Here is a 14,072-nt window from a genome sequence, read left to right as displayed (position 1 = left end):
CGCTCTATTCTCAAAATCGCCACCACACACACCTGCACAGAAAAAAAGAGCAGACAAAATGCATACTCCACCAAAGAATCGTAGATTAAGTGACATAGCTGCCGGTATGCAAAGAGTCTCTCCCAACAAGAACCCAGACATGATCACAATTATGTCGGCCATGTCAGTGGTACTTCCACCATTCTGCAAACTCTACGAAGCGATAAGAGAAGAATTACGTGACAACAAGGCAATGATGTCAAATATGATCAACAAAATATCGCACATGGAAAGTTATATAACGACAATCGAAGACTTGAAACTCATCCAACAGCGACCACTGGAAAATAAAATAGAAGAACTGGGAAAAAAAAAAAATCAAAGATCTGAAACACCAGCGTCCATTGGAAAATAAAATAGAAGAACTGGAAAAAAAAATTAAAGAGCTGAAACCCCAGATCAACAACCGAACCACGCCACAGACAGGGCAAAAGCTGGTATACCATGAAGAGGGCCCATTGATCGTAATCGGAAATACGCCTCCGCTGACATCAAACAAAGAACAAAATCAGCCAAAGTCTTCCCCTCAAAAGACGATAACGCAACTAACGTTGAAAACGGCATTCATGGGCACATCGGACAAAAAACAGGTACCAGCACAGAAAGACCCTAAAACACCAGCCATAACACACCTGGAGATGAGCCAGGTAACACATTTGCCAAAAAAAATAGAAGACTTTATGGCAGACCCGATTCTCATGAACATAACACAACACTGGGACGAAACAAATTCCGTTATAAATGAGCTCGACATCGAGCTGCCCAAAGAGCCCATAGAAAGAAAAGAATAAAGTGAGAAAAAAAGCACTCAAGAAAGATATGTCAGAAAAAGTCAGCTGGACGACGATAGAGAAAAAACACCTGCACTGAAGTCGAGATGGAGGGGCAGAGTGGAGCTGGAACAATCAAAAAGAAAAGAAACCCGTCTTTTCAAGCTGGAACAAAGTGAAGAAAGGAAAGATTTCCTCATACTAAACCGCCCGACGGTTATACAAATAATGAAGAATACCCGATCCCTAAAGACTTTCAAAAGTAAAAACATGACTCTGGTAGAAACGTACCATAGAGGGAGAATAGCTAAAGCATACCTACACGTAAAAGCTGAAAGCATAAAATACATCGAAAAAAGTGCCTTCAAAGAAGTTGAGCAAATAGGCTTTATGCTAACCGAAATAACAAAGCAAAAAGTAAAAGAAAGCCCAAAAAGGAAATGCACTGCGCAACAGGAAAAAAATAATGAGCAACGAAGAGTCAAGAATTCAAACCAGAAAAAGGAAAACCAGACCGACTGCAGATCTTCCAGATATTTTAATGAGACAAATCAGAGAGACATCAAAGAATCACAGCGTATAAAATCACCTGGGGGTCCCACAAGCAAAAGCAGGGTCAAAACCTCGAGACAGCGGGAGGAAATAACAACAAAGGAAACCACATCTACATACCAAACAAGAATATTCAAGTTAGAGCAACAAGATCCAAAGAAAGGAAAAGAGCCGTTGAATAGACCAGCAATCCTCCAAATAATAAAGAGATCTAAACATCTGAGACATTTGAGATCGGAAGACCTCAAACTAGTGGAACCTTATCACGATGGAAATGTAGCGAAAGCACATCCATATCAGCATAAAGGGTACAGAAGGAATCGAGCAAGCAGCTTTCGACGAGCTGGATCGGATGAACATGCGCCTGACAGAACTATTGAAACCTGAAGCCCCAGAAAGACATCGAGCAGTGGATACCAGACCAAGAAAAATCAGGATATGATTCGGCTCTGCCTTTGGAGAACTCTTACCAAAAGAAGACGACACCAGGCCTGAGGCAGATAAAGGGCCCCTGGAACTGGTTGACATCAACGTGGAATAAAAAAGCCGATAAATAGCAACGACCAGGGCCAGTTACCGACCCTAAGACAACGATGAGACTCAGCGAGGTACGGCCCGAACTAAAAAATTTTACCTTAGGATCCTGGAACACCCGGGGCCACGTGCACCTAACACAAGCAGGAAACGTTAACCTGGGCACTTTCGACATCCTGTGCCTACAAGAAACGTGGCTGACAGCTAAACCCGCAATTGACGGCTTCACAGTGGTAATCTCCCCAGCAGATAAAGGCCTTTTTGGAAGACCGTCATCTGGCCTACTGATCGCGATAAAAACAGGGTGCGGTCTAGGAGAGCCAATAAAATGGAAAGAAGCCTACGAACTTCTTGTAGTGGTCTCAACATGAGCCCAACAGGCTCCAAAAAAAAAAGGACTAAACTCAAAAATCCTAGCCATACTTACCTGCTATTGGAATCCCCAGAGGATGTCGACTGAAACTTTTTGCAACAACATGAGCTCCGCGATTGACCAACTTTATGAAGAGTTCGAAGACATCGAAATCATAATATGTGGAGATCTGAACGCAAATTGTGGTAATCAGAAACAGGCGAATCCAGTCGGCAACCACCGATTGCTAACAGATGATCAAACAAGAAAGCGTGGGAAGCCTGGAACGACCTTATCGTGACAAGAAATCTACAGAACTTAGACACACTTTTCCCCAACCAAATTAACATACCGACATGGGAACGAGGAAGCTCAAGCGCCACCTTAGACTACATAAGCATCTCCACAAGCTTAACACAAGCGATTAAGAGCTTTAAAGTCGAGAGAACCTTGAACAGTGATCACAATTTGTTATAATGCGAGTGGCAGGGCTGGAGACCTACTAAATCTAGGTATTCTCCATCTACGGAGTTAAACACCCAGAAGACACGTCTAAGATTAACCGAAGCGAATATCCTGAAACTAAAAAACGACTGGGATCAAAAAATACAGAGCAACAAGATAAACAAAATAAATGAAAGACCGGATTACATACCGCTGTTAGACCCGTTAAAAAAACCACGGAAAAGAACGGCTCCTCCTGGATCCTATCCCAAACACGCCTTTAGTAAAGAGGTGGTAGAACAAAGAAAACTGGGACGACGCCTGAAAAAAATAGCCAAAAAAACAAACACCATCGCTGACTGGGCGAAATGGCACCAGGAGACAAAAAGATACCGCAACTGGCTAAAAGGACAAAAAGCAACACAATGCCAACTAGACGCAGAAGAGATGAAGAGACTATCGTCCAAAAAGTCTACCGAATTTTGGTCACTAATAAAAAACCAGACCGTCCCTGTCATCAACACAGTTGCAGAAGAAAACTGGATAGAATACCAATCGAAAGAATTTGAAGACCTGAAAACAACAAAGAGCGAAAAGGAGGAAAACCGGACCGTACCTTGGGTAAAGCTATCCAACCCCGAAGATATTGCGGATAAAATTAAGAAATTAAAAACATCTAGAGCACCCGGACCCGATGGCCTGACTAATATGGAACTTAAGCAATTTCCAACCGAGTGGGCGAACATCATTAGCGGAATCTTTGCAGAATGTGAAGCTAAACAACAGATCCCCGAGACATGGCTGAAAGAGGTGGTTGTACCAATATACAAAAAGGGAGGGAGCGACCTCCCGGAAAATTATAGACCTATCGCCCTGATGGACATTATAGGCAAACTATATGCGACCCTGCTGTTGGACCATCTTAGAAAATGGGAGAAAAACAGACCTGCAAAGGATAACCTACAAACAGGTTTTCAGAAAGAGGGAAGCACCACACTAAACATAATGATTCTCAATATCTTAAAAGCAAAGGTGAAAGAAGGGGCGCCAAAGATACACCTAGCCTTTGTTGACTTGTCCAAAGCCTTTGACAAAGTTGATAGAAAAAGGCTCTGGGAGAAACTTCAACTCTGGAACTGCCCGCAATCGATACTTGACCCGATTAAAGCTTTACACACGAGTAACACCATAAGAGTGAAACTTAGCCAAGATGGAACTCTATCTGAAGAGATCAAGATTTGTAGAGGGGTCAAACAGGGATGTCCGCTGGCGCCAGCCTTGTTCATAGCCTTCTTGAGTGACCTCCAATCCTCAGAAGAAGAAATAAGGAGCTTCCCGCCAAAACTGGGCAAAACCGTCATACCCAGATTGCTATACGCAGACGACATGATCTTGATAGATCAAACTAAAGTTGGACTCCAACGCAAACTGGCAAACCTAGCGAATTACATCAAAGAACACAACCTAGAAATTAACAAAAACAAATCTAAAGTATTGACAATCGCAAAAGCATCAAATAAGAAAAACAAAAAATTGGTTTGGCACCTCGAAAAAGAGAAAATAGAAACGGTTGAAAACATCAAATACCGAGGGGTCGACATAGACAGTTCAAAAACAGACATAACTATGCAAAAGGCGCTATGGGAAAAGGCAAAAAGACTCACATCCCAAATGAAAGCGATTGATAGAAAGTATGGCAAGTTTTCTCTAACACCGGCCATTAACTTCTACAAAGGAAAAGCAGTTCCCGTTCTAGCATATGGAACAGAAGTCTCACTGTGTATTCCGGCAGCAATCTGGACCAAATTAGAAGGACTGATACGGAAGGCAGTCCTGGGTCTCCCTAAATCTACGGCGATGCCGGCGATTCGAAGAGAGCTAGGTCTGGTATCCCTGGCATCCATGATAGAGCAAAGCGCCATGAGCTTTTTCAGAAAAATCATTCTTCCTGATTCACTACCAGCCCTCAAATTCATAAAGGACGAAATAGAAAGCGGCCAATGTAAAGCATTAAAAAGATGGGTTGATAAGAGACACGAGAAACTGGAGGAAATAACCTGTGCAGAAAAAGAACTGAGTGACAATCCAGATCGAATAAAGCAAAAGATGATTACTATGGACTGGATCAATACACTTGAGGCTGCTGCAGAAAATAAACCCCGGCCACTTTCAATAAAGTCAAATCGCCGATAAAATATTGCGCCAAATTTCGTGACAAAAGGAAAAGAACTTTGTTTAGGAAAGCTAGACTAAATCTGCTTCAGACCCAAGAAATTCTGTTCATCAGAGGTCTCTCCGAGAATAAAGGAGGCCGTCTGTGCAAATCGACGGAGGTGACGGAAACCCTGAAACATCTCATAATAAACTGCCCAAAAACTAAGAAACACAGATTGGTGCACCTACTACCGCTGATCGAAAAGCCCTGGATGACAGATGAAAACAACCTATGGAATCGATTGATATCCGGAGAAACTACAAGATGGACAATAGCGCTGGTGAACCAATTAGAGGCAATCTTTCGACAAATTAAAGAAGAAAACCAACCTAAGGACACACCCGGAGACATACATGGGTCGGCAATCTTGCTATCTCCATAGATGACTCATCATCAACCAGGAACTTTCGGATACTTAACAGCATTAAGGGCTTGGCACCAAGGGAATTCAATCATTTTGATAAAGTTTCTTAGGTTTTCTCCTAAAGAAACAAAATCAAAAAAAAAAAAAAAAATAAGTATAAATATGGTGACTTGCTCTTAACAGGTTTGGGATCAAACACGTTTTTAGGAGTGCCCAGACACACCAGGTAGGATTTGGTTGTTGCTCCACACTCGAGCTACTCACGGCAAGTCTTCTAGTTTGGAGGCCTCGTGCCGGGGGTCCAGCAAGTCGTAACCGCATTCATTGTAGATCTCCAAATAGGATATGTAGGTGGTATACATTTTGCTGCTGTCCTAAAATCACAAAAGAGACAAAAACACGTAAAAATATATACATAGAAAGTGGAAATCATGAGCAACAGCAGGCCTCGTTAATGCAACCTCTCTCAGCCGGTAATGGTTTTAATTTTCTTGGGAGGTGCTGGGGGCGCTTTCAGTTCAGACACATCAAATGCTTAGAATGTTATGTGGGAGATTCTTTTAAGTCTGGTATTTTCCATACACAGGAAAACATTTCAAACTATGCGGACGGCGCTGATGAGAAGCAGGGCTGCTCTGTTGTTTTTGCCATTCGTTCCAGGTAGATGCAGTGAGCCTAGGCATGCGCACCATTAGTTCGGGTGCTCTTCATTGCTCTGAGGACTCTGCACACAGCAACAGTTCATGGCTATTACGCGCTCTGCCAGAGACTAATCCTTTCCTGAGAGATCACCAGGAATGCCCGCCAGGGCCTACGGTCAAGGAACACGACTAGAAGAATACGTGTTCCGCATTAATCTTTAGTCCAAAATGTCTAGATTTAGAAAATCTTGTTAGAACCTCCGTGCCATTTATATTTCGGAATAACACGATTTTCAAACTAATAAGGCTAGCGGGTTCCATGAAGCTACAACAATAAAAAAAATACCTCCTTTAACTTAACTTCGAATTTGTACTTGGGTTGTTTTTTTATATTTTGTGGGTTCCACCCTTTTCTCCCCCCTTTCCCTTCACTCCCACTTCTACCCCAAACTCCTCCCTCAACCCCCTTTTACACTTTAACCCACAACTACATATAAGTAATTTGAATTAAAACAAAGTAATTACCACAAAGTAAATTACTTCAAAGTAATTTACTTCATGGAAACAAGGCATACTGGCTATGGCTCCATGTCATTTCAACGAAAAAAAAATACTTTGTAGACTAAAGGGCATTATTTCAACCCCTTTGCTTTGTAAAATGCCCATGGAAAGGTACAAATGACCAAATGTACATTGTACTTGAACTCCCAAGGCATATGTTAGTTACACAGGGCCTAATTCACAAAGAGGTAAGGAATTGGGTATGCCACGTGCACAGGCAAATCAGGAAAAATAAAACAGCAAAACAAAAAAGGTGATGGCTGGGATGCTTGGAATGAATCCTAAGCTCTGGCATTGCTCTGGGCAACCCTCCATACCATGGCTATTCACCTGCCAAGCCATTAAAGAAAGGGGAAAAGAGCATGGGCAAATCAGGCGTGGTCCTACCCCAAAGTGGCAGTCCTGCCCAAACAGCTAGGTCACATCCCTTCTGCACGAGACCACAAGTATCCCCAAACATGTTTCAGCCTTGTTGGACCTCATCAGTGAGGAGTAGCTTGGGTCTTTAGGCCCAGCAGGCACTGGACCCACATCAGGCATAGACCCGTCCGACTCGAGGGAGAACGATGGTCTGGAGGCTTGCCTAGAGCAATGCCAGAGGATAAGATTAAATCTAAACCTTCCAGCCATCCCCTATTTTGTTGCATCTAAATCAGGAAAATACACGCATTCTGCAGATGGAATGATTGACAAAAGGGAATCTGTCAGCACAGATGTCTCTGCACTGTCAAAACCTGCAGGCACTAGGGCGTGCCAAGGAGAAGCTCCTCCACATTAAGCTGCATCCCCGATTCACAAAGGGAAGTCCGCTGATGTGCATCACTTCCTGCAGTGCTTGCCTTTGTGCCGGGTCACTCCTGTCGGAAGCCAGGCACAGGATACAACTGCACGGGACCTCATTTAAGGACATTTAACAACCCATATCCACTAGAGATGATTTGCAAGATTCGACTTGGGTAACTAAGTTAGCCAATCTCAAAATAAAGAAGAGGAAATTGTCCATTGCACAAGATCGAGGATTAGACTATCTAGCCAACTACCAGTGATGGAACCAGAGCCATTTACTGCAATTTTAGGAGGCAGGTGGATGATTTGTAAGCTGCCTGAATGATGGACGATGGTCTTTTAGGATCTCTTAGTGTACCAGGGTCAAGTATTTGTGAACCAATCTGCCAGATGCACTGAATTAAAGGGTGGGATGGACAAATCCTCCAGCTGTTGGGTCAGAAGTGCCACCTGATATAGGATGTGATGTGAGAAGGAGATGGCACTGTCCTACTGATGCGGTATGATAAAGAGAAATGTTGTGCACCAGCCAGTTGTGGCTAGTACCATCCAGCAGTTCCTGCACAGCTTAATTGCATCACATCCCTGTCAATCAAACGAGTGGGAGGAAATGCACACATTCTCATACCATCCCAATTAAGGGTGAGACGCGGGTCCGACTCCCATCCATAAGTCTTACAGATGGCCTTTTGAGCGTGAGAAAAGGTATCGGGCTAAGGAAACGACCACGTCTTAAATATGAAATAAGGGAGTCTGCCTCTGAGTTCCGTTCTGCTGCCACACAGGGTGCGAGGACATTGATGCACCGTTGCCAAGCCCTTTCCCAAATCTGAATGGCTAGTGCCACAGGCAAAGGCATGGTAGGGCCTGAACGAGCAAGGCCGGCCCAAAATCTTTGTACGGCCACTCAGGAGCTGAGCAGCAGTGGCTGTGATGGGATGGAGGTGGTCCGGTTCGACCCTGCATGTCCGTAACCAGGAAGATCTCCCTGGTTCCTGGTTCTTGTCTGTGTACAGAGCGAAAGCTGGAGGCGTGCAGAGGTGCAGCGAGTCCCAAACTGGTTGGGAACCATGTAAGAAAACAAAGATTTTGTGTGCGCGTGCGTGCGTGGCAGTGTCTGTAAGTGTGCATATGAATGTGCAGTGTGAATGTCCTGGGTGTGTGTGAATGATTGAAACAGAGGCTACATGGATTATTGGCTGGTGGGTAAATGGGTATGAGTACGGACATTTTCTTACAGTGACATAGCATGTTTTACCACCATTTTTGGGAAAAGCCAACTTGATGAGTGTTATTACGTGGTGGAGGGGTGGGGGCAGGCAGCTTGAATGTTCTCTCACTGTGGCAGGGTATGTTTTACTCTCATTAAGGGCAAAGCCAAAATGATGAGTATTCTTATATAGGGGACAATGGGTAGTTTACGCAGCCAGCAAGTACACGTTTTCTTACTTTGGTATAGCATTATTTAGTGATGTCAAGTGACATTATTCCTTACTGTATTCTTTACTGAAGTTAAGGTTAAGAACTGCCATGGGTTTTCCCTCCCACTGCCAAGGCCTTTTTTGGTGATTTCAGTATTTCACCATGCAAAGCCTTCTAACATTTTATCCTTCATTAACCCCTTAAGTGCCAAGGACGAGCTATCTCGTCCTTGGCACTGGGGAGGTAATCCCAAGGACGAGATATCTCGTCCTGGGAGTTCTTATATGGCTCAGGGCCATTAGTGCACACAGCAAGGAGATATTTTATTACTGTGGCATGGCCTTTTTTTACTGATTTTCAGGGCAAAGTTACCTTGAGCATGCTTACATGTGTGGGGCTGGGGGGTATTCGTGCAGCCATCAAGGAAATGTTTTAATAATGCGGTATGGCATTTGTTTTTACTGGTGTTAAGGGCAAACCCAACATAATGTGTGGAGGCTATTTGTGCAACCAGCAAGGACAGGTTTCCTTTGTAAAGCCAGCTAGAATACGCTTTCTTACCGTGGCATGACATTTTCACTGGCACAGCAAGCAGCTAGCATGGACATGTATGGTCACAGTCAGGATGATTCTTTTTATACTGCTATATAGTGGGAAAAATGCATCATGACAATGATCCTGTGCACTGCTGGTGACTTGGAATCTACTGAAATTTGTATGTCTTATGTTACAGAACTGATTACAAACTCTGGCTTTTTAGCTAGATTTTTCACAGAAAGTGTACTGTAAAATGCACCATTTTAATCATTATTTAAAAACCCTTCTCGAGGGGAGTGCTCCCCTGAACTCAACTTTGTCCATTTGGGCTCCCACGCTACGCTTGGTCGCGCCCACATATTCAGCCCAAAACAAACCCTCTTCCCTCTGTGGGTTACCTCGGGGTGGACCCAACTATATTAGCTACGGGCCCGACTTGTTAAACACACCTGGCTGCACCTCTGGCTAGTGTGTAAAGTAGATAGGAATTTGTAAAACATGGATTTGGTGGTGTCCATCTTGATAAACATGATCTTGCCCGCCACAGTGGGAAAAAAACTACTAATAGCTGGAAAGATGGCCTTGGAGTGTATTTTGTATTTTATTTGGGATTTATAAAGCGCCTTAATCCACTGTACTGGGGTTTGCAAAAAAAGGATATACTGTGTTTCTCAAACTGGGGAAAATAAGAGTTGTTGAACTCGTGGCATAGTGGGATTGTCAACAGGGAATATACTGGGATTTTTTCAGTTTGGTAATACACTGTGCTTGCAGTACAGGGAATATAGTAGGCCTGGACAAACCTGGAGTAGCTTAAATAGCGCAGGGAGTACACACACATATATGAACAATGGTAAACAGAGTTTGAGGCACGTGGGCAAACTGTAAATGTTATTGTGAATCAAGAATACACATGGATTGTGCTTGGTGAGAAACTGTCACAATACAGTATAATCATAAAGCAACTGTCAAACTGGGGATATACTGTATTTCTGCAAAATGGAAACTAACAGGATTTTATAAGAAGGGATATACTGGCATGGTACAACATGCATTTCCTTGGGGTGTCAAACTAGGAGTATTCTCTTGCTTTTGATAGTAGAATTATACTGCAGTGGTCATCCTCAGTGTATAGTGGAAAGGTAAAGATTGTAGCATGCTGTTATCGTCATACTGGGAACACGCAAGGTCCAAATACAAATATAGTAGTGTTGGATAATCTCTGAATTTACTGAGATGGTCCAAATGGAAATATATTAGGATCACGCAAAATGGGAATGGCTAACTAGGATTTTACTGGGATTTGAAAACAGAGTATACTGCTATTGTCAATATCGGGGAATAATTGGGATGATCAAAAAGAATATACTAGGGTTATGGAACCAGAGTATACTGGAGAAAAAACTTGGATTATACCAGATTTACCAAACGGGAAGTATGGTTGTCAATATGGGATATGATAGAAGGAACCCACCCAACACGTAGCGGCCAATCCACCGCATTTAGTGAAACGCCCGTTTGTCCACAAATTTTGCAGCATTTTTTCTGGGGCATGGGGGATATAAGCGATAATTTATTTAAGGTTTTTAGGGTGCAGATAATAACAGAACTGTGCAACATGGGAACATACTGGTGCTGTCAGAAGTTGGGATTTATTTTATGGCAAGCAAAAATGACTGGTTGTAACATTAGCCCAGTTATCCTATTTGAACTGGTGTTAGTGCAGGTACAATTGAATCATCTGAGCCAGTGTTAGAACTGGTGCAATGACCAGACCTGTGCTGGTTATTAGTTCAAGTGTGAATACTGAGGCAAATATTGCACCACATCCAAGACAAGCCATATTTGGTCATTACTCTTGGGCTGCAACCAACAATTTATGTGAAATGGCCCAATTTGTGTTAGTTAATGCAGCGATGACGCAAAGACAGGAATTGTGTGGTTGTTCGTGCCGACACAATTGCACATTGGGTCAGCTCGAATAACAGCCAAATTCTCTAATTTCACTGGTAAAACACCACAAAGGAAGTCACTGTTCCATCACCAAGGTTGGCATAAATTATATAATTTCCAAGGTGATATAAACGTGTACAGAAAATACATTAGCAGCAAGACACACGATCAAAGATGACTTGTTGCACTTTTCTGCTTTTGCCTTACAGTCAGTTTACAATCCAATAGCAGACATCTGAAGGGATGCGGGAGAAGGGGGAAATGTCATTACAGAGGTGTCCATTGCAGTTGCTAGCTTTGTCACACACCCGGATCCTCGACTACCACAGTGAACATTGGCCTTCCCTTTTTCTGGCAGCAGAATGTACACATTTCTACAAGAGGGGGCCACGGTTGGAACTTGTCAAGATCCACGGTGGGGTATACCGCTTGAGGGCTTTGGCACAGCTTTATTGCAAAGGCCTCTGCTATTGGTCCGATCATTTGTGGAGGTCAGAACTGGTTGACCGGATCAGTAATTGGAGGAGCATAAAATGGAAGCTGTGGCGATTGTGAGAAACCTGAAGGTGTCTCACCCGCTAGTCCCCGGAGATCTGTCATACAGGTGGCCAGGACACAGCCATTGCTATTGGATCCAGTCCCTGGGCATGGACCAGTGGGGGAGGTCGTCTTCGGGGAGTGGAAACGAGACACCAACGGGTTAGACACTGTACCCCCTTCCTTCTAGCCCCTTTTCCCCATCCTACTGAAAGTAAGCGTCCCCCCAATAAGACAGTAAACCCCCCCTTAATGAGAGGCAATGAGGAAACACCCCAGGAGGGAATGAGACCAAGACCAAGTGCGGGTGAAGGTAAAAGGGTTTTATATAAATCGAAATAGGGTGTGCTCTGTCTGACAATAGCAAAGACAGTCATATTTATTACAAAAATACGTCATGCATGAGGTAAGCTATCAGGGGCACATATTCTCGGGGATTGGGTGGCGTTGGCTAGACTATAAACGTGTCGAAACGCTGCTCCAGGATTGGTGGACGTCTGCGTGATGCCAACGTGGGGTGGATGAATCAGCTGGGCTCTTCGGGGTGGAGCCGTCAGGTCGGACGCAGTCTGTATCAATGATTGGTGGCTGTATTAACACTTTGCCCTTGTGGCCACACACACACACATTATACTATACAATTCCGGTTGTCCTGCATATCCTACAATGCATTAATCTAAGGTCAAATGGAAGATAGGGAGAAAACAGTATGTAACATGAAGCTTCACCAATACATCAGTATACAATTACCCCTAACCTAGGGGCCTAGCTTCATGAGTCCAGGTGTCTGGTCAGGTGGCACGGGGTAAGTTTGTTTTGTCATTTGATTCTGTTAGATGTAGTGAGGGATGGTTTTACGATATGTTAGTACAGGGGTGAATAGCTAACTTCATGGCCCGTTAAACTCGACGTGAACTAGAATACCACTGGGTCAATAAGGGCACATAACTGTCCCTTCACGGTGGTGGGATTTAGGACCAGGTAGCTCATAATTCACTTGGCCGTGCCATAGCGGCCTCTGACTTGGGGTAGGTAATCAGTTGAAGTGGGTCCAGCAGGAATGTGGGGAGGTGAGGCTGTGCTGCTCTGGCACAGCAAGCCCCGGCGGGCCTTGGCGGGAGGAGGGTGAGATTGCCTTGTAACTCCAAGCAAATCTCTATTCACTGGGCTGCATAGGTACGCCATTAGTGGGGACAGATGCTAGGACTGGGAGCATTAGGATAATTACACATTTCTGTCGTTTACATACGTGTACGTTTCTTCATTAATAACAATGGCGGCTTCCAGTGGCATATGCAGTACATAACGTTAATTGATTGGATACTTGTAATTCATGAGACAGGCAGATGAATAACGTGAGGTAGTATCAGGTTGGGTCATGTACTCAGGAACATGAAAGCAATATGTTAATCTAACATCTTCGGTTTATAGTAAAAACTGACTTAATGCCCTAAATGGCCTACATGCTATTCACGCGTTTTTCATTACAACATACACAAGCATTCTATATATTGCTTTTCACCTATCCTTTGTACATTAGCAGCAACATTGGTTAACACAAGGTGGGGTTTTCCGGAAACTTACATTAGACCTTTAGGGCACATGGTGTCCTGCGGCGGGCGGGGGCCATCTTTGCTTTAATGACTGTATACATTTTACCCTTTTCCAACACGCATTTCAACATTGCAAATAACCCCGTAAACTGCAGGGGTTTGGTATGTGTAGTCAGCACTTCATCGGAGGGATCTGGACAGGGGGGTCATGGACACCATATATTGTGAATGCTGGAGGTTGAATTCAGGATCGGGGCATACCTGATTGGGATGGCTCTTGTTATTTTCCAGTCTCCGGCTACAAGTCAGGTCACTACTAGGGCAATGATGTACTGCGGAAGGTAAATGATACAGTGTTTATTCTGGTACTTGTTCGCGTCTGGTTGCTCTTGAGAACGGCCTTCAGTGGATCTGCCATGGGTTGGAGGAGAGGGGGGTGGGGGGAAGTACAAAACTCTCTGCATGCGGTCAGTGGGGGCCAGGCTACGACTTTCGCACGCAGGCTATTTCGCTTGGGCTTGGGTCAGTATGTCTAAAATGCAGTCTTGGTGTTAACAAAATGGTGTCTTGATATGTTCCACTATGGGACGTGTGGCTTCATGTGCCGATCAGCATCCACCCTGCCTCCCGGGCCCAGGTGCATGGGGGGCTGCTGACGAGTCATGAATCTCACGTAGAAGGGCATGTGGGGGGGGGCCTACAGCCCTATCCTCCCATACACCTACCCCGTGGTGTACTTTGAAGCTCTACCTCCCCCTTTTCCAACACAAACACTTTCCTACACTGTGACAGACAATGGACTAACACCAGAG

At 44.1% G+C, this 14,072-nt stretch overlaps 1 protein-coding gene across 1 annotated transcript in view; it reads right to left on the bottom strand.

The window, feature by feature from the left end:
* KIF6 (kinesin family member 6) overlaps positions 1 to 14,072 on the bottom strand; it is a 2,002,255-nt gene that overhangs the window by 1,713,610 nt on the left and 274,573 nt on the right. Inside the window, exon 5 of the mRNA XM_069608751.1 lies at positions 5,535 to 5,644. Coding sequence (XP_069464852.1) covers positions 5,535 to 5,644 — 110 coding nt within the window. The remainder of the gene's footprint in view (positions 1 to 5,534; positions 5,645 to 14,072) is intronic.

Source organism: Ambystoma mexicanum, chromosome 4q, assembly GCF_040938575.1.
Source record: "Ambystoma mexicanum isolate Mex_15411 chromosome 4q, UKY_AmexF1_1, whole genome shotgun sequence".
Classification (NCBI taxonomy): domain Eukaryota; kingdom Metazoa; phylum Chordata; class Amphibia; order Caudata; family Ambystomatidae; genus Ambystoma; species Ambystoma mexicanum.
The sequence above is the reverse complement of the archived record's forward strand: the minus strand, read 5'-3'. Positions and strand labels throughout refer to the sequence as shown.